This window comes from Oryctolagus cuniculus, chromosome 17, assembly GCF_964237555.1.
Source record: "Oryctolagus cuniculus chromosome 17, mOryCun1.1, whole genome shotgun sequence".
Lineage (NCBI taxonomy): Eukaryota > Metazoa > Chordata > Mammalia > Lagomorpha > Leporidae > Oryctolagus > Oryctolagus cuniculus.
This window is the reverse complement of record NC_091448.1, coordinates 50,862,148-50,883,372: the sequence shown is the minus strand read 5'-3', so window position 1 is coordinate 50,883,372 and position 21,225 is coordinate 50,862,148. Positions and strand designations below refer to the sequence as shown.

The 21,225-nt window shown below is 49.7% G+C and overlaps 1 protein-coding gene across 1 annotated transcript in view; it reads right to left on the bottom strand.

Annotated features, from left to right (window-relative positions):
* Nucleotides 1-15,392, bottom strand: part of DHX33 (DEAH-box helicase 33) — a 28,832-nt gene extending 13,440 nt beyond the window's left edge. The window contains exons 1-5 of the mRNA XM_008270848.4: nt 14,999-15,392; nt 12,084-12,244; nt 10,824-11,051; nt 10,467-10,637; nt 286-471 (exon numbers count right to left, since the gene is read on the bottom strand). Coding sequence (XP_008269070.4) covers nt 286-471; nt 10,467-10,637; nt 10,824-11,051; nt 12,084-12,244; nt 14,999-15,281 — 1,029 coding nt within the window. The 5' untranslated portion in view covers nt 15,282-15,392. The remainder of the gene's footprint in view (nt 1-285; nt 472-10,466; nt 10,638-10,823; nt 11,052-12,083; nt 12,245-14,998) is intronic.
* Nucleotides 15,393-21,225: the final 5,833 nt, after the last annotated feature.

Below are 21,225 nucleotides of genomic sequence, written 5' to 3'. Positions count from 1 at the left end.
TTTCTCTCCCTGTCTCTCCCTCTCTCTCTCCCTTTCAAATAAGTAAAAGAAATCTTTCGTTTACCTCTGAGCTTCTGCCTTTTCTCCTCCTCCCGCCCCCCACAGCCGTTTCCCTGTTCTCACAGGGGAGCTGTGCATGGTATCCCTGGGCCGTCTCAGCAGCTGTGCTGGTAGCCGAGTATCCCATCCTGTCCACCACAGCTGAAGCTGGGGGCAGACACAGGCCCCACTGGAGAATGTCTGGGTGCCCAGCACGGGGCTGGACAGAAGAGGTGGTGCCCTCACCTTTGGGGCCCCTTGGAAGACCCGGAGCTGCTGTGCGTAGGGCAGGGAGGCATACAGCGGAAGGACCAGCATGGCGGGGCAGCCGTCTGGGAGGTGCTTTGCGATGTCCCGGCAGGTCTTAGTCATGGCTTCAATCTCCTCCTGACCAGTGAGGAACACCAGGATGTCCTGAGAAGAAGGGGCTTCCTGTGAAAAAGACAGGAAAAAAATAATGTGTGGGGATCACGCTCCCCAGTTATTTTTTGTGATTTGTAACCAATGACCACTGCCTGGGGGAAAATACTCCTACTAGCAATGAATAAAGCTCTAATATGTGTGAGCTAGTCAATCGTGATTAAGAACCAATCAAGGGCGCAGCCAAGATGGCGGAACAGTGAGGACGCGCACTGATAGTCCGGGAAAAGATAGGCTGATAAAAGAGGAATTACAGTAATTACAGGGAAAGGCTCGAGGGAAAAAAATGCAGAGGAAACTCTTCCGGATCTAGTGGATGTGACACAGACGACCAGCGGGGAGAGCAGGGACGCCCACAGCTCCAAGTCCACACATCGGCGCTGGAAGGGGAGGTGAGCTCAGTAACCCGAGACATTTGGCAGGGGAAACAGTGGCGGACAGAGCCTAGAGGGAACTGGGCTTGAGGCCCCGCTGGGGAAAGTTCACCAAACTGACTACAGGAGAAAAGAGAAGGGGAAAAAAAGGGGGGGGGGGGGGACGGGGACTGGTACGGGCTAGTTTCTCTCTCCGCCGACCTTGCAAAGGCAAGCAAGAGACAAAGAGCAGGTGCCATTCTGGATATACGTAACAGGTGTGCGACCTCAGAGCTGTGCGGGACCTCAGGGCTGTACACGAACTCAGAGCTGAGCATGACAGACCTGCGCCTGCCCTCAGTCAAACAGAAAAACCTGACTCTGGGGGGCGAAATACCAGGAGGTTAGGATTTAGTGAAAGGGTAGAGCTAATGAACTGAGGCGGGGAAAAAAGAGATGGTGGGTGAGAGAACTCATGGAGGCCACGTGAGTGCTCTCCAGAGACGCTACAATTCGGTAACCTAGGCAACCTGGTGGGAGACTGCAGGAAAATTGATGAAAGAAAACACCACAGTGAGGGAAGAAGAATTCACAATGCCAAGCAACAAACACAAAAATTTATGGATATGGCAAAAGCAGTATTGAGAGGAAAGTTTATAGCAATAGATGCCTACATCAAGAAATTGGAAAGGCACCAAATAAGTGAGCTTTCAGCGCATCTCAAGGACCTAGAAAAACTACAGCAAACCAGACCCAAATCTAGTAGGAGAAGAGAAATAATTAAAATCAGAGAAGAAATCAACAGGACTGAATCAAAAAAAATTACAAAAAATCAGCCAAGCGAAGAGCTGGTTTTTTGAAAAAAATAAACAAAATTGACACCCCATTGGCCCAACTAACTAAAAAAAGAAGAAAAAAAGACCCAAATCAATAAAATCAGAGATGAAAAAGGAAATGTAACAACAGACACCACAGAAATAAAAAGAATCATCAGAAATTACTACAAAGAGTTGTATGCCAGCAAACAGGAAAACTATCAGAAATGGATAGACTCCTGGACACATGCAATCTACCTAAATTGAACCAGGAAGACATAGAAAACCTGAACAGAAAACCTGAACAGACCCATAACTGAGAAAGAAATTGAAACCATAATAAAGGCCCTCCCAACAAAGAAAAGCCCAGGGCCAGATGGATTCACTGCTGAATTCTACTAGACATTTAAAGAAGAACTAACTCCATTTCTTCTCAAACTATTCAGAACAATTGAAAAAGATGGAACCCTCCCAAATTCTTTCTATGAAGCCAGCATCACCTTAATTCCTAAGCCAGAAAAAGATGCAGCACTGAAAGAGAATTACAGACCAATATCCCTGATGAACATAGTTGCAAAAATCCTCAATAAAATTCTCGCCAATAGAATACAACAACACATCAGAAAAATCATCCACCAAGACCAGGTAGGATTTATCCCTGGTATGCAGGGATGGTTCAATGTTCGCAAATCAATCAATGTGATATACCACATTAACAGACTGCAGAAGAAAAACCATATGATTATCTCAATTGATGCAGAGAAAGCATTCGATAAAATTCAACACCCTTTCATGTCTGTTCTACTTAATACTATTGGTTTAATTCTGTAATTAATACACAGTTATTCTTAAGTGTTGAAACTTAACTGAAAAGTGATCCCTGTTAAATATAAGAGTGGGAATAAGAAAGGGAAGAGATGTACAATTTGGGACATGCTCAAGCTGACTTGCCCCAAACGGTTGAGTTAGAAACATAGCAGGGGATTCCAATTCAATTCCATCAAGGTGGCATGTACCAATGCCATCTCACTAGTCCAAGTGATCAATTTCCATTCACAATTGATCATAATGATAGGACTAAGAATCAAAGAGATCACATAATCAAGACTAGTGTCTGAAAATACTAACCGATAGAACAAAAAAGGGAGAGGATGATCCAACATGGGAAGTGGGTTACACAGCAGACTCATAGAATGGCGTATGTCCTAAACAGCACTCTGGCCTCAGAATCAGCCCTAAAGGCATTTGGATCTGGCTGAAAAGCCCATGAGAGTATTTCAGGCATGGAAAGCCAAGACACTCTGGAAAAAAAAACAAAAACAAAAACAAAAAAAACCTAAATGAAAGATCTCCGTGAGTGAGATCCCAGTGGAAAGAACAGGCCATCAAAGAAGGAGGTACCTTTCTCTGAAGGGAGGAGAAAACTTCCACTCTGACTATGGACCTTGTCTACATAAGATAAGAGTCGGTGAACTCAAAAGGCTTCCATAGCCTTGGAAACTCATGACTGGAGCATAGGGAGATTACTGATGCCATAAACAAGAGAGTCAATTTGTAAAGTCAACAACAGGAGTCACTGTGCACTTACTCCTCATGTAGGATCTCTGTCCTCAATGTGCTGTACATTGTGATTTAATGCTATAACTAGTACTCAAACAGTATTTTTCACTTTGTGTTTCTATGTGGGTGCAAACTGTTGAAATCTTTACTTAATATATACTAAATTGATCTTCTGTATATAAAGAAAATTGAAAATGAATCTTGATGTGAATGGAAGGGGAGAGGATGCAGGAAATGGGAGGGTTGCAAGTGGGAGGGAGGTTATGGAGGGAAAAGCTGCTATAATCCAAAAGCTGTACTTTGGAAATTTATATTCATTAAATAAAAGTTAAAAAAAAGAACCAATCAAAATATGGAAGAAAAATCACCATATTGCTTTTTTTTAATAGGGCCTCTCAAAATGCAATGCTTTCATTCCTTGATTTCAGTTATGACTTTTTATTTTTAAAAAAGATTCATTTATTTATTTGAAAGAGTTACAGAAAGAGAAGGAGAGACAGAGAGAGAGAAATCCTCCATCTGCTGGTTCACTCCCCAAATGAGCACAACAGCCAGGACTGAGCCAGATTGAGCCTAGGAGCCAAGAGCTTTTTCTGGGTCTCCCACATGGGTGCAAAGACCCAAGCACTCGGGCCATCTTCTGCTGCTTTCCCAGGCACATTAGCAGGGAGCTGGATTGGAAGTGGATCAGTCAGTACTTAAACTGGTGCCCACAAAGGGTAGTGGTGCTGTAGGCCAGGGCCACTGAGCCATGATGCCAGCCCCACCACATTGCTTTTGTAACAGGAATAGTGCCATGAAAGTCATGATCAGGCAAACTAAAAAAGTCTGCACAAAGCTTCCTCCCTTTCAAAAGCATCTTAAAAGACAAAGGTGACAGAAGAGAAGACAACTTGGGGAAATCCCAATCCGTGGAAATGTCTGGAAGCACAGGGAGCCCTTATTAAATGATGCCATTGAAAGCACTTTCACACACCCAGAAAGTCACTATCCCAGACAGTGCCTTCAGATCCTGAGGTTCAGTGGAAGTTCTCCACCTTCAAAGGGAACACCACCCGAGTGTGGATGACACTCATTTATCTGCCTGTCTTTGACATCTGTAAACTACTTGACAGTAAAACTGAAACAATGCTAAATAGTGTGTTGTGCATATGTAATCTTGCATATTTACACATTTGTGTGTGTGTGTGTGTGTGTGTGTGTGTGTGTGTGTTGTGTGTATGTGTTTTCAGCCTAACATTGACAGGACAAACACTCAGAGGTAGACACAGCTGGCACCCAGCATCCACGGAGGATTGGTCCCAGGACCCCATGGGTACCAAAACCCCCAGATGCCCGAGTCCCTTCTATAAAATGGCACAGCCTTTCCATATAACCTATGCACATCCTCCCATACACTTTAACTCATCTCTGGGTTACCTAGAATACTGAACACTGTGCAAGCAAGCAGTAGTAATGCTTATTGTTCAGGGAACAATGTCAATAAATAAAAGTCTGCACATGTTCAGTACAGATTTCTCCCTTCAAATACTTCTAGTCCATAGTTGGTTGAATTCACTCATGAAGAACCAGTCAATAAGGAAGGCCAACTGCACAGCCAGGACAAAATCTAAAACAGTTAAAATGTCACTAGTGCGGGTCATCAAAGCACCATGTCACCGGAATGCAACAGCAGCCATCACTCACAAATACCCTCAAGTTTGCTTTAAACATTTACAGACAGATGAACCTTTTCTTCCCCAAATACTATCAACAAGACAGCAAAGATCATGAGATAAGAGGTGTCCAACCCATTTTTGAAAGATGGGCATTGTGGCGCATTCAATAAAGTCATCACCTTGCAACACTAGCATCCCATATGGGCACTCATTCAAATCCCGGCTGTTCCACTTCTGGTCAAACTCCCTGCTAATGTGCCCGGGAAAGCAGCAGAGGATGGTCCAAGCACTTGGGCCCCTGTCACCCATGTGAGAGACCTGGAAGAAGCTCATGGTTCTTGGCTTTGGATCAGCCCAGTTCCAGCCATTGAAGCCATTTGGGGAGTGAACCAGTGGGTGAAAATCTCTCTCTATCTCTCCCTCTTTCTTTGTAATTCTGACTTTCAAATAAATAAAATAAATCTAAAAAAGAAAAAATTAAAAAGAAAGAAAGAAAAGATGGAGGAGGGCTGGCGCCGTGGCTCACTAGGATAATCCTCCACCTTGCAGCGCCGGCACACCGAGTTCTAGTCCCAGTCGGGGCACCGGATTCTGTCCCAGTTGCCCCTCTTCCAGGCCAGCTCTCTGCTATGGCCCGGGAGTGCAGTGGAGGATGGCCCAAGTGCTTGGGCCCTGCACCCGCATGGGAGACCAGGAGAAGCACCTGGCTCCTGGCTTCGGATCAGAGCGATGCACCGGCTGTAGTGTGCCGGCTGCGGCGGCCATTGGAGGGTGAACCAACGGCAAAAAGGAAGAACTTTCTCTCTCTCTCTCTCACTGTCCACTCTGTCTGTCAAAAAAAAAAAAAAAAAAAAAAAAAAAAAAAAAAAAAGAAAAGAAAAGAAAAGATGGAGGAGATGACAGAGTGGACTGAATGACCTGGCTGGGCAGCTACGATCTGGGTGCCTGCTAAGGGGGAAAGAGACAAGGAATGAGCTGATTTCCCCAGAGGACCCAGAAAGCTCAGGACTCAGGCAGCAAGGCAGAAGTGACTGTGAGACTGAACAGCCAGAAATTGGTGCCATGTCTGAGCACAGCATGGTTAACTCCCCCACTCCCAGATTCCTTCCTCTTCCCAGGGTAGTCAAGAGGCTGCGAAGCCACAGGAGGCCACCAAGGGCCTCACAGCAGGAGACTGGGGAGAGGAATTAAGAAGTCCACTGTGCAGAGGCCCTGGAGGGCCACCCTCCTACCTGGACTGTGTTTATTCAGAGGACTGCTGGGAGAGATGCTGCAACATTTAGGGGGAATCAGCCATGTGGGGAGCAACCTGGACTGGACTGAGTTACTGGAATTAAGACTTATTCTATGCATCTGCTCTCCTCTGTGGGGAGCAGCTCGGACTAGACTGTTACTGGAATTAAGACTTATTCTATGCATCTGCTCTCCTACAATATGGCGCTGGGAGAGGAGAAAACAGCTTCTACCCAGCTGCCTCCAGTTCAACCAATAAACTGTAGGACTTGCTCCTGATTGGAGAGCAGCGTACTCGGCGTGTGGGCAGCCGAGTTAGGATTGGCAGAGGAGGACTATAAAGGAGGAGAGAGACGACATGCACCAGGAACATCTACGAGGAACATCTATGGGGAACATCTAAGGGAACCCGTGCAGCCCCCGAGAAAGCCGGCCGGCGGTGTGCCGCTCCCCTGCGGAAGTGGGGAATGCGGCCAGGGGGAACTGCCCTTCCACGGAGGTGGAAGGGATAGTAGCCAACCCGGGAAGAACCAGCAGCAAACCCGGGGAGGGCCGAGCAGACGAAAGAACAGCGCAGGGTCCTGTGTCGTTCCTCCATGAAGAGGGGGAGCGACATAATGGTGCCGTGACTCGGATTAGGAAACCTAGCTCGGATAGGAAACCTAGGACGGATAGGAAACCTAGGAGGGAAGAAACGGCAAGAAGCAGGAAAATACTGGAGAGAGAGACTAGCGAAGAGCCTAGGGGAAAGCCAGACGAGAAAGGTGCCGGAAGAAGCTATTGAAAGCCTAGGCATAGACTTGGATACGGACTGTGGGAAAGAAGTTAGGATTGAAAGCGAAAGTGAAAGCTTTCATAGACTCGGATGCGGACTATGGCGGGGAAGCTAGGAGATTGAAAGCGAAAGTGAAACCTGGAGGAGGCTTGGACTTGGATACGGACTGTGGGGAGAAGCCAGGAGAAATGAGAGGAATATTGTTGGAAGAAAACTTAAGGAAACATACCGGGTAGAGAAAAATGTTAGGGAGGATGAAGCCGCGAGTGCAGGCCGAGGCGAAGACTTAAGCCACCTTGGAATTCTTCAAGTCACCCCGGGGAGCAAGAGGCGAAGATCTGGAACCAGAGGCAGAGACGTGGGCCGCCAGGTTGAAATTCGCCAGGTTAGTCCGGGGAACTTGGACTGAATGCTGGTGGTGGCGGAAACATTCGCGGAAGCCGCCGCGTGCAGAGAGAGCACGGGGCGTGAATAGATAGGGAACGCCGGGCTGGCGCGAGGCCGTGGTGCGGGCGCGAAGTGCGTGGAGACCGCGGAGCGTGCGCGCAGAGCCGGGAACCCGCCGGCGGGGCGAGGCGCCGGGAAGCCGCGCAGAGCCGCAGAGCCGTGAAGCTGCCGCGGGGCGAGGTGCCGAGAAGCAGCCTCGGGGCGAGCGCCGCCGGGAAGCCGCAGGGATAAGAGAAACAGAAGTTTAGAAGTAAAGTGAGAGAAATAGGAATGCTGGAAGATAGAAGTAAAATGGGAGAAATAGGAATGCCCGGAGATAGAGAAATAGAGAAATAGAAAGGCCTCCCCTCATCATGGCAATGAGAAAGCTTGGATTCGGTCTGCCTGATTAAGTGAGGCGATGAGCACCTGGGCGGCTAGCAGCTTATGCGCCGCAGGTCACCGAAGACAGGCACGAATTAACATCAGTAAGGCTTCCCCACAATGCAACAATTAGGAGGCTTGGATTCGGTCTGCCTGATTTAAGGTGGTAAGCACCAGCAAGCAGCTCGACCAAAGCATGAGCTGCAGGTCACCGAAGATAGGCACAAACCAACACTAATAAGTCTCCCCCACAATACGGCAATGAGAAGGCTTGGATTCGGTTTGCCTGATAGGTTTTGTAAGCACCTGCAGGCAGTTCTAGCAGAGCAGAGCATGCGCTGCAGGGCACCGAACACAGGCACGCATCAGCGCCTAAAAACCTCCTCACAACATGGCGAAGAGAGGACCCGGATTCGGTTTGCCTGATAGGACTTGTAAGAGCCTGTGGCAACTCTAGCAAGTAAAGCAGAGTGTGTGCCACGGGGCACCGAAGACAGGCGCGTATCAACGCCAAAAATAAAAAGAAAGGGGGATCTGTGGGGAGCAACCTGGACTGGACTGAGTTACTGGAATTAAGACTTATTCTATGCATCTGCTCTCCTCTGTGGGGAGCAGCTCGGACTAGACTGTTACTGGAATTAAGACTTATTCTATGCATCTGCTCTCCTACAATATGGCGCTGGGAGAGGAGAAAACAGCTTCTACCCAGCTGCCTCCAGTTCAACCAATAAACTGTAGGACTTGCTCCTGATTGGAGAGCAGCGTACTCGGCGTGTGGGCAGCCGAGTTAGGATTGGCAGAGGAGGACTATAAAGGAGGAGAGAGACGACATGCACCAGGAACATCTACGAGGAACATCTATGGGGAACATCTAAGGGAACCCGTGCAGCCCCCGAGAAAGCCGGCCGGCGGTGTGCTGCTCCCCTGCGGAAGTGGGGAATGCGGCCAGGGGGAACTGCCCTTCCACGGAGGTGGAAGGGATAGTAGCCAACCCGGGAAGAACCAGCAGCAAACCCGGGGAGGGCCAAGCAGACGAAAGAACAGCGCAGGGTCCTGTGTCGTTCCTCCATGAAGAGGGGGAGCGACACAGCCATAGCTACACAGAGAACTTGCACAACTGTGTTGTCCAAAAGCCAAGAAGAGAGATGGTATGTTGACAGCAATGCATGGTCACAACAGTGAAAACACTGAGACTGAATTCAAAAGCCCTGCTATGACTATGTTGAGAAGGTGGGGGAGACAAGGTGGGTGGAGGGGGCATTTCCAAAGCCTCATCTACCACAGTAAGGAATCAGCATACAACACCTAATACTGATAGATCAAGAAAGTGAGGTGAGGCAATCACAAGCATTTTAGGTACAGCTCAACAAAATGAGAAGAGACTTTGAAATGTCTTGCTAATATATAGTTTAAGAAAATACTCAGGGTGGGCATTTAGCCCAGCGGTTAAGCCACTGGTTAAGATGCCTGCACCCCACACTGGAGTGCCTGGGTGTGATTCTGATTCCTGGCTCTGGCTCCTGCTAATGTGGACCCGGGGAGGTAGCACTGATGGCTCAAGTAGTTCTTGCCACCCACATGGGAGACCTGAACTGGGTTCCTGGCTCCTGGCTTTGGTCCCCTTTCCCTGCACTGTTGAGGATATCTGGGGAGTAACCCAGCAAAATAAGTACTCTAGCTCTCAAAACAAATATACCAAAAAATAAATAAATAAAAATCTCTAAGTTGCAACCATTATTGAGTCACTATCCATTTTTTTTAATGAAGTGAAAATATTGGAATACATCCTATGTACTAAAAGAGGCAGTATTTCATAGCATTATTTTAGTGATAGATAGATAGATAGATAGATAGAGTACTGGGCTACAATATAAAAATGTATTTATTCCTGGAGATTATGATAAAAATATAATATGTAAGCCACTGCTCTAACATATGGCAGTTTTCTAGCTCAGTGAAGGAAAGATGTTGGTCAAACTATTTTTCTTTTAAAAGAAAATGAAAGAGGCCGAAAGTGGGTAAAGCCACCGCCTGCAGTGCCGGCATCCATATGGGCACCAGTTCAAGTCCCGGCTGCTCCACTTCTGATCCAGCTCTCTGCTATGGCCTGGAAAAGCGGTGGAAGATGGCTCAGGTCCTTGGGCCCCTGCACATGCGTGGGAGACCCAGAGGAGGCTTCTGGCTCCTGGCTTCAGATTGCCACAGCTCCGACTGTTGCAGCCATCTGGGGACTGAACCAGTGGATGGAAGACTTCTCTCTCTCTCTCTGCCTCTCTGTAACTTGCCTTTCAAATAAACTTAAAAAAGAAAATAGAACAAAGGCAGCATAAAAATTGGTAAAAATCAGGATGTGGGGCAGCTGCAGTGTGTAAAGGTTAAGCCGCTGTGTGGGCACTCGCATCCCTGAGGAGTCCCAGCTCAAGTCCTGGCTCCTCGGCTTTCAATCCAGCTTCCTGCTAATACAGCAGGGAAGGCAGCCAGTGATAACTCAGGTACTTGGGTCCCTGCCGCCCATCTGGGAGACCTGAATGGAGTTCCCGGCTCCTCGTGTCAGCCGGGACCAGTCCTGGCTATTGCTGGCATTTGGGGACCAGCAAATGGAAGATCTCTGTCTCTTCCTCTCTTTCTGAAGCTCCACTTTCCAGTAAATAAAAAAGAAATAAAAACCTGGACCTAGTGACTCCTTGATGACATGGCTCACAGAGCTGTTTTAGTCGGCAGCTTTGCTTTCCAGGGCCGAAAGCCCTCATCACCAACTGCAAGACAAAGCAGGGCTGCTCGGGGATGGCAGCGCACTCCGTACCTGGTGGATCTGGAAGACTGAGACCAGGGCCGCGTGCAGGTAGTCATGCTGAGGCTGCTTGGTGTAATACACCTGGATTGGATGCTGCCGGCCCTCCAGGTAGAGGACAGGAGCGCCGTTGAAATACTGAGAGAACAGGTCCACGTCCATGGTTGCGGACATCACAATCACCTGCGTGGGAGAACGGGGAGGAGGTGGCAAACACACACCAGGCGCCTTTCCGGGCCCCTCCAAGCCCTAGAAGCTGGCGGCTGGGGCCTGTGCTGTTCCCCTTGCAGCCAGGCTTCTCCCGTGGAACTGATGCAGAGGGACCGAGGGGGAGGCACAGGCCTGCTCCCTGGAACGTGCCCCACGGACCTGGAGGGGCAGCTTCCCCAGTTCCTTGCGCCGCCTCTGTGCCGCTTTCACCACCCCGAAGAGCACGTCCGTGTGGATGGTCCGCTCGTGGGCTTCATCCAAGATGACGCAGCTGTACTTGCGGAGCAAGGAGTCGGAGAGCGCCTCGCGCAGAAGCATGCCGTCCGTCAGGAACTTGATCCTGGTGTCCTCTGAGGTGACATCCTCAAAGCGCACCGTGTAGCCAACCTGCGTGAAGAGGTGACTCCTGCACCCGTCGGATACTCGCCAGGCGCCCGCTGTGCATGCAGCACCGTGCTGTCGCAGTGAAGGCCCCACGGAGCTGCCCCGCCCCCTCAGGTGTCTAGTGGGGAGCCGGCCACTGGGCCACACCTGCTCTGCAATTCTGAGAAGCAGGGCAGAGGATTTAAAATTGCCCTCCTGCTCATGCTACTGAATAGTTTCACGCGAACCTATGCAGATGGGAAAGACACCCCGGACGCTTCGGTGTGAAATGACTGCCCACGCAGTTTCATACGTTACATGTCATACATATGAGGGCCGGCGCCGCGGCTCACTAGGCTAATCCTCCGCCTAGCGGCGCCGGCACACCGGGTTCTAGTCCCGGTCGGGGCGCCGGATTCTGTCCCGGTTGCCCCTCTTCCAGGCCAGCCCTCTGCTGTGGCCAGGGAGTGCAGTGGAGGATGGCCCAGGTGCTTGGGCCCTGCACCCCATGGGAGACCAGGAAAAGCACCTGGCTCCTGGCTCCTGCCATCGGATCAGCGCGGTGCGCCGGCCGCAGCGCGCCGGCCGCGGCGGCCATTGGAGGGTGAACCAACGGCAAAGGAAGACCTTTCTCTCTGTCTCTCTCTCTCTCACTGTCCACTCTGCCTGTCAAAAAAATAAAAAATAAAAAAAAAAATAAAAAATAAAAAAAATAAAAAAACATGTCATACATATGAATGTTCTCTCAGTGCCCACACGTGCACTAGAAGAGGGCTTTCTCTAGATTTCTCACGGAGGTTCCTGAAACCTTAGCAAAGCTCAAGGACAGCGGCCATCCATCCTGCCCCCAGGTTCTGAAGGCAAAGCAAAGGTGGCCGACGGCCCGGCTAGGCCTCCGTCTGCTGGGCAGCGGGGAGAGGCCTCGGAGGGGCCTGCAGGCCGCGGCAAGCACTAAGCCTGCTATGGAAAAGAAGCCTTAGTCGGACACCGGAAGGCAAGGCCCTCTGGAGAACCGGGGCGTAAGGTGGCCCTGGGAGAAAGAGGGAAAGCAGTTACCAGCTTCCCGAGTTCAGTTCTCTTCTCATCTGAGACCCTCGTGGCGAGAGAGATGGCAGCCACGCGGCGGGGCTGGGTCACAGCAATAACGCCCTGGCGGCCGATCCCCCCTTCATACAGGTACTGCGGGATCTGAGTCGTCTTCCCAGAGCCTGTTTCCCCTGGAAAGAAAGGAAAATTCTTATTTAAACGCAAGTCGACACAAATTTCACCAAACAGCTCCAGGTCAGAAGGAAAAGAGACAGTCTCGTGAGTTGGGAAAGCCTCTGCGGACAGGCCCTGCTGGGCAGCGCTGGGGGGAGTGGCTGCGGGCTCTGCAGGGTGGGCATCACGGCACAGCGGTTAAGCTGCCATGTGTGGTACCCACGTCCCAGAGCGGAGCACTAGTGCCACTCCCCACTGCTCCGCTTCCTGCCGCCTGGGGGAAGTACTTGGGTCCCTGTCACCCACGTGGGAAAGCCAAAGGGAGTTTGGGCTCAGGCTTCAGCACGCCTCAGGCCTGGATGCTGTGGGCATTTGGAGAGTGAACCAGGGGATGGAAGAGCTCTCTCTTGCTCTGCCTTACAAATACTTAACAATAAACATTTTTTAAAAATTGGTATTACTTGGGCCGGCGCCGTGGCTCACTTGGTTAATCCTCCGCCTGTGGCGCCAGCATTCCATATGGGTGTGGGTTCTAGCCCCAGTTGCTCCTCTTCCAGGCCAGCTCTCTGCTGTGGCCCGGGAAAGCAGTGGAGGATGGCCCAAGTGCTTGGGCCCTGCATCCGCGTGGGGGGCCAGGAGGAAGCACCTGGCTCCTGGCTTCGGATCGGGGTAGCTCTGGCCATAGCGGCCATTTGGGGGGGGGAGTGAACCAACGGAAGGAAGGCCTTTCTCTCTGTCTCTCTCCCTTTCACTGTCTAACTCTATCTGTCAAATAAAAAAAATTGGTATTACTTCTTAGGAAGCCAAATTACATTTTAAAAGTCTTTAAAAACTCATCCCTTTGATCCACAAGTCCACTTGCAGGAACAAACATGGGTATAAAGCTTCAAAGAAGTTTTATTCAACTTGGCTCATGACCACAAAACACTGGAAACAATGTACACATTCAGCAGGTAACTGGCAGAGTTCCAACACAAGAAACACAACTGCTCCAGGGACCCCCTGTGCTGCCTCTCAGCTGCATCCATCATGGACTAGGGCTGTAGCCACACAAACTCTGCCCCCTGCCCTCTGCTTTCTTTCCAACTCTTGGCCCACAGCGCGCTTTACAAACAGCTGCCCTGGCGCTGCCTGCCTTGCTAAGCACAGGGTGAGCCGGCCTCCGACTGCCTCTCCTGGGTCTGCGCAGGCGCCCTGTTCCTCCCTCTTCCAGCACTGACCACCCTACCTCCTACACAGGTGTTGAAATGTTCCTGTCCTCCCCCACATCACAAGCTCTGGGAACAGAGAGGGCCGTCTGTCTTCCCCATGGACTTGAGCAGCTGCACCGAGTGGGCACCCAGTAACCGTGACCCCCTACCCTCCAGGGATTCCTTCAACAGTGCCTCATGAGAACAAAGCTCCGTCAACCCTGCACTGTTCACCACCCTTGCTACCGCTACTCCCCTCTGCCCTCAGAGTCCTGGGGCCTGTTACCCCTCACTCTCTCCCAGTCCTTCAGCCCCCTCTAAACGTTCATTCTCCTGACCCAGCCAAGAACGGCAGCCTCAGGATTTGATTATTCTGCAATCTCCCTGCTGAATCCACCAGGCGGAACTCTACATTTGGGTCCGTGTCTCTCTGCCCATCTTTCCTGCTCTGATGTCAGGACGACTAAGCACTGCTAAAGCAACAGAGCCCGATGTGCAGACGGGGCCATGTGCACCTGCACATGGACGGACGTGCCCAGTGGCCTTGTTCTTGTCTCCTATCTCCGTCCCCCCCAAGGCCTGCCTGGAGCCCTGGCACCCCTACTCAAGAGCGTCTGCCCTTGTCTCATGGGAAAAGTCCTCCTGATCTGCTACTTCCCCCACCAGCTCTTCTGCACTCATGCCATTCCCCCTTCTTCGTCCACCCCGCAGCCTCTCAAACTGCCTGCTTTCCCAGCCCAGCTCTAAGCTCAGCCTTGCTGCCAAGGGCCTGCCTCCCCCTGCGCGTCCTCATCTTTGCTCTTCCTCTTCTTCCCGCGCCGCAGAGTTCTCCAGCCTGTGAACGCTGCCCGTTCCTCCAGGTCCTCCTCCCCTTTCTGGACGCAGAAGGCCGCTCTCAGCGTCCTCATTCTCTCACCTCCTGCCTCTCAGCTCAATGACAAAGCCACTCTTACTCCACGCTCTGCTGAGACAGCTCTCACATTCAAATCCAGGAGCTTCTGGGCCGGGTGGGTGAGTGGGTAGGGAGCCTGGGGAGCGTCCACGTATTGCTGGACTTCAGTGTGGCAGCTGCTCCCTCCCTCCTCGCCACTCTCCACTGCACTGCTGGGTCTCCATCCTCTCTCTGCCCCTTACTGAAACGTTAGGGATCAAAGCCCCCTGACTTCAGTCCCTGCCCTACACCTCTGCCTCTTTCTTTATGCACCGGGAACTACTGTTTCCCGTGGCTGCTCAAGGTCTCCAGCCACGCAGGCGGGCCCTGCCCTCTGCATGGGACCACCGGGACCACCTCCCTGGCCGCCTCCTCAGACGGGTCGGATCCACCCCTTCCGAGCTTCCTGCACAGCGCTCTGGCCTCTCACGCAGGAGGCGAGTCCTGTCTACAGGTCGGTCACTCCCACTGGGCTGTCAGCGCCTCCCAGGCCAGACGGCCTGACGCTGCTTCTCCCAGGTCCCTCTCCAGGCCTGGCACAGATAAGGCGTTCAAGTTCGTTGAAGATACAAATAAGACCAGATGAAAGGCTCCTAACGAGAAAGCCAAGAACGGGAGAGCGATGACGGGCCGCCGGCGCGGCCACTCACCGATGAGGACGGCGCAGTCCAGGTTGCGGAGCTGGGCTAACAGCTGCCCCCGCGCCTGGAAGATGGGCAGACTCCGGCGCTGCAGCTCCACGGCCTCGCGGTAGGGGCTGGCCGAGGGCTGGGCCAGGGGCGGCGGCTGCCTCCGGCCCCCTCCTCCGCCTTTGCCGCCCGCAGCCAGCAGCATCACCACTCGCCTCCCGGGAGGGTAGGACCCGGGGCGGCTCGGAGGCCCAGAGGCCGGCCGGAATCTCTTGGCCGGCGGGAAGCCCGCCTCCTCCGGCATGTCGGGAGGGCGCCGCGGCGGGAGGCGGGAGGCGGGAGGCGGGAGGTGCGAGGCGCGAGCGCGGGCGGCCGCTGCCGGTAGCGGGCGCTGACAGCAAGCCGGCACCACCCCTTCCTCGCCACGTGCTGGCGACTCCCGGCGACCACTGATGACCTCACGGCCGGCCCCACTGCAACTCCCGGCATGCCTTGGGGTCTCAAGAAGGCTTGCACTTCCTGGGGACGCGGAGAGCTAGGCCTGAGGTACAACCGGAAAGGGGCCCGGAGCAGTAACAGGAAAGGCAGCATTATGGTTCCGTGAAACCTTTAATTTTCGCATTGATTATTTTGTTCTAGAAACATCAAGTCTTTCCAGTGAAAACGCGTTTCCCCTTCTCTGTGCACGATGCTCTTCAAGGAAAGTATTTAATTCTATAGAATCAATGAAGAACACAAACATGTGCATCATTTAACTCTTGAAGCAAAATGTAGGAGTTAAAAGCAAATACCGTAATTCCAAATTAATGGATAAAGTTTTATGAGTTTAAAATAATTCAGATGTCACAAAACCTTAATTTTTAAGAGAGTGGTAATCATCTTGTGTTACAGAGGGGAACATAACTTTTACGAATTTTTAAAAAAAGTTTTGCTTATTTGGAAGGCAGAGGGATAAGAGGGGGAAAGGGAAGAGGGGAGTGGGGAAAGAGAGATGGCTCCACCGATGGTTCACAAGCCAAATGGCCGCAATAGCCAAGGCTGGGCCAGGGCAAAGCCCCTAAGAATACCATCCACATCTCTCACATGCGAGGTAAGTGACCAAGTACTTGGGCCATCCTCTGCTGCTCTCCCAGGCACAACTGTGGGGAGTTGGATATGATTTTTTTAAAATGCATTTGAAAGGCAGATCAGAAGGATGGAGGGAGGGCAATGATGGTGGATATCTCCCATTTGCTAAGTTATTCACCAAATAACCAAAACAATCAGGGCTGGGTCAGGAGCCAGGAACTCCATCCCAGTCTCCCACGTGGATGTTGGGGGCCCAAGTAGTTGGGTTATCTTCCACTGGCTTCCCAGGCACATTAACAAGGAACTGGATCTGAAGGAGAGTAGCCAGGACTTCATCCAGCACTCAGATAAGGGATGCTGGCATTGCAAGCTGTGGCTTAATCCACTGCACCACATCAGCCCTCAAGTCTTTGATTCCATAACAATCTGTATTTTTCCCAGAAAGTAACTATCCCAATAGACACAAGCAGGGAAAGAGGGAGTTCAATGAACTAAAATTGTCTTTTACCCTTCCCTTTCCCCAACCATTCCTGCTGGACTCTGGAGTTCACGCCTCTCCAGCCCCATCTTCCACACAGAACTCCTAAATTAGAGCTCTTAGTTTATTGCTAATTCACCACAAAGACAGTTTTCTCTGCAAAAAGGAACTATGATCTCCAAAGAATATACCACAGTGAGGAACATCTTCTGAAGTTCATTTCTATGAAAATCACTCTGTATATGAATCTGTTAAGTCCTGCTTCAGAGCCGGTGCTCTGGCATAGCAGGTAAAGCCACTGCCTACAGTGCCAGCATCCCATTTGGGCACTGGTTTGAGTCCTGGCTGCTCCACTTTCAATCCAGCTGTTATGGTCTGGGAAAGCAGTGGAAGATGGCCCAAGTCCTTGGGCCCCTGAACCCTCATGGGAAACCTGGAAGAAGCTCCTGGCTCCTGGCTTCGGATCAGTGCAGCTCCAGCCATTGCAGCTAATTGGGGGAGTGAATCAGTGGATGGAAGACCTTTCTTTCTATATCTGCCTCTCCTTCTCTCTCTGTGTAACTCTTTCAAATTAATAAATAAAACTTTAAAAAGTCCTTCTTCCCCTTTCATCCAGTTGCTGAGTCTAGTGACCAGAGGTTACTGAAAATGTGCGTGTTGAACCAATAACAGATATATGTATAAGAACTGACAAATTGCCGGCGCTGTGGCTCACTAGGCTAATCCTCCGCCTAGCGGCGCCGGCACACCGGGTTCTAGTCCCGGTAGGGGCGCTGGATTCTGTCCCGGTTGCCCCTCTTCCAGGCCAGCTCTCTGCTGTGGCCCGGGAGTGCAGTGGAGGATGGCCCAGGTGCTTGGGCCCTGCACCCCATGGGAGACCAGGAAAAGCACCTGGCTCCTGGCTCCTGCCATCGGATCAGTGTGGTGCGCAGGCCGCGGCGGCCATTGGAGGGTGAACCAACGGCAAAAGGAAGACCTTTCTCTCTGTCCCTCTCTCTCACTGTCCACTCTGCCTGTCAAAAAAAAAAAAAAAAAAAAAAAAAAAAGAACTGACAAATTTTTGCCTCCTGGGGTGGGTGTCTGACACAGCAAGAGTGCTTCTCAGGACTCCACATCCCCTACCAGGGTGCCTCGCTGGAGTCCCAGCTCCTCTGCTCCTGATTCTCGTTTCCTGCTAATGAGCATTCTAGGAGGCAGCAGATGGAGGCTCAATACTTGGGTCTCTGCCACCCATGTGGGATATCTGGAATGAGTTTAAGGTTCCTGCTTTCAGCCTGATTCAGCCCTGGCTGTTTTAGGCATCTGGGAAGTAAACAAGAAGATGAATGGTATCTCTCGGCCTTTAAAATTAAATGAAAATGAAAATAAAAAAGATTTGCTTTCTACCCTAAATACTAGCTTAGAAAGACAACCTAGGGACCAGCACTGTGGCGTAGTGGGTAAAGTCACCAACTGCAGTGCCAGCATCCCATATAGGTGCCAGTTCATGTCCCTGCTGCTCTCCGATCCAGCTCTCTGCTGTGGCCGGGAAGATAGCAGCAAGTCCTTGGGCCCCTTCATCTGTGTGGGAAGACCTGGAGGAAGCTCCTGGCTCCTGGCTTCAGATTGGCACAGCTACAGCCATCGCAGCCAATTGGGGAGTAAAACAATGGATGGAAAACCTCTCTCTCTCTCTCTCTGCCTCTCTTTCTGTGTGTAACTCCGACTTTCAAATAAATAAATAAATACTTTAAAAAAAAAAGGCAACCTAAAACTACAAGGGAAAATAAATGTTAACCCTCAGGTTACAGACCTTAACTAATGAAAGTTGCATTTCAATCCTTTTCCTGAATGTGCTCTCCAGAGTGACCTAATGGGGGGGGTGGTGGTGGTGGTCATCTTCCAAATTACTCTAAGAATCCAGGTCAATGATATCAAGGAGTGACAGCATCATCTCTAGTAGCAGCCACCAGCCATTTCTAAGCAATGGCTGTCACACATACCTGTGATCACCCAATATTCCAGATATTTGAAGAAAAGCCAAAAATGAAGATTTTCATGTGAAAATTGCCAGTTGTACATACTGTCTCAAAAATCCTTAAAAAAAATACCATCCAGGCAAAACAAAGTACATGGGCAGGAAACCCATTCACAATCTCTGGCCCAGTGACACAGCCGTTCTACAGGCTCAAAGCTAAGTGGAGCACAGTTGGAAAATTAAAGTGTAAACAACAGCATCCTGCCAGGCAGCCCTGAGTCTGAAATCTGCTGTCTGTCCTAAAGAAGTCTCTTGTGACTCAACAGCTTTCATATCTAAAAGCTGATAGTGATAACTACTCAAAGAATATGCTGGTTCTTCCATCAAAAGGTGAAGTGTCAGACGGCTTCCATTGGTGTCTGGGAGCTGCCTGTGGATTCAGTACCATGCAGCTGGTGGTCACCTTGGCTTGTCTCACCACAAGGCCCTGCCCTTGATCATGCGGCTGTGCTTCACTGCACTTCCAGTGTCGGTCGCAGAAAGCCTCAGGACCTATGCACAGACTTGTTTGCATACACATTAACCACTCTGCAATTAAAAATACCAGATAGCAGCTTGCTAATAAACAAAGAATTTATTCAGCACCCTTGTGCCAAGCACTGTGCGAGGCACTGTGGTGGATACAAAACTTTAAGACATGGTCCCTGCCCTTAAGGAGCTTACATTCTCATGAGAGAGACAAGACTAATATACACGTACCAGCTGGGAACAGGACATGACAATATATAATTTGGTGTAAGAGTATGCCATACAGACTTGAAACTGAGAGGGATTCAAAGACAGTGAAATAGGCCTCACAGTCAAGAGTCCTTGAGGAATCATGGACAAGGTCAGGGCTTAAAGGACAAAAACCGAAAAAAAAAAAAAAAAGTCTGAAATTGAGGTCTCTGTCAGATAGAAGTGGGAGTAAGGTTCAGAGGATGACAGAAAGCACACACTGTATATAAGGGCTTGCTAAGAAATTGGTGTGGATTTCTGAACTTACAAGTGACTGAATCGTAAAAGGCTCAACAGCTTCAATGCAAACTCATAAAATACGTAAGTCGCTTAAGGGCACCTTGTGTGATGCTGGAAACAGTGGATCTGGACTAGCAACACAGAGGAAACCCATCTGTTAAAGGAAAACACAGCCACAACATGAAACACTGGCAGGAGGGGTGCCAATTTTAGGGAGCCTGTTACCCAACACGGCAATGGTGCCAGTAAATATTCAGAGGCCCCAGAGACACAGTGATGGTTTCATTGCCAAGATCCAGCACTTGAGCTCTCTGCTTCAAGAAGCTACACGAGAGGTGTTAAAGATACTAGGATATCCCGGAGTGACACAGAAACAGAACAGGTGGAAGAGAGGAATAGAAACCCCGGTGGAAATCACAAAATGTCCATGAAAGATTATCTCCCAGGGAGATGCAATTTGCACGTCCATTTATTTTTCAATGAACGTATAATCCTGGAAGAACAAAAAACAATGCCTCAGTAAGGTGTGCTTTTCAGTATTACTGGTAGAATCCAGGAATTCCTCAAATTACTTGTAAAGTTCCTTGGTCACACAGTTCCACGTATCAGACTTCGCTTTTCAGTTGATTTGCGTTATGAGAATGAAGTGTGTTCTGGAAGACTCAAGAGGCAAGCTGGGGACGCGAGGACTCTTCCATGGGTCCAGGTAAGCATAGGAATCCCATCACACAACACAGGGCCAGAGGTGGTGGTAGCAGGACTGGGAAAAGAGGCCAGTGATCGAAATTCTCACTGCCTAGGACACAGTGTTGTAGTGTAGCATGGCACCTTGCCGCTAGGAATACACATCCTATAAAACCAGAGAAATCAAAATTCCATGCCTGCCTATCTTTAGGTTATACATTCAAAGTGTGTTCCCTGTTTAATCCAGTCACTAACATACATAGATACTCCCTATTTAAATAAGCAGTGAAGAGATATCGGGATTAAAATTTCACCACAAAAATTCTATTAACTGGCTAACTCAAAGGGAACAAATAAAGCTAAAGAAATCCATTTAGAGGCCAAAAACAATAAACAAAAATAAAACTTCTAATAAAAATCACTGATAAAGCTTTCTTGAACAAAAACAAGACATGATTAAACTTAATAATATCCTAAGGATTATACATTCTAAGAATGGCATTTAAATTTCAAAAAAAAAAAAAAAAAGCTTTTTAACCACTTAGGAAAAAAAAAAGCAGTCTCATTAACATAAGTTCCTTAAGATTGCAACCATCATGTTCAAAGTCACTTACTGGTGACATGTAAAATGCATACATTAACTTCTATTACTTACACAAATTCCAATTATATCTAAAGACTTTAAAATGCTTCTCACTATAAAAACAATCTGAACATTCCCATTTAGGACGGTTAGTACGCTCAATCTAAACCTGTATCACTCACTCTGAGAATGTCACACTAGAGAAAGCTACTCCTTAACCAAGATGGAACAACCGGTGAAAATCCTGTTTTGGGAAAAGGTCCCATGCCTACATTTAATGAAAGTATCTGAAGTCTTTTCTTAGGGGTCTTCTAACTTTCCCATGTTCTGAATTACTTCAAGCAGTGTGAATGAAAACCTGTGGAGACCCAGTATTTTGGACAAGTGTTTACTGAACCACAGGCATTAAGTGGCTATTCGTTGAGGGACCCTGTAAAATTTCCCCTTGATTGGGAAGGTAA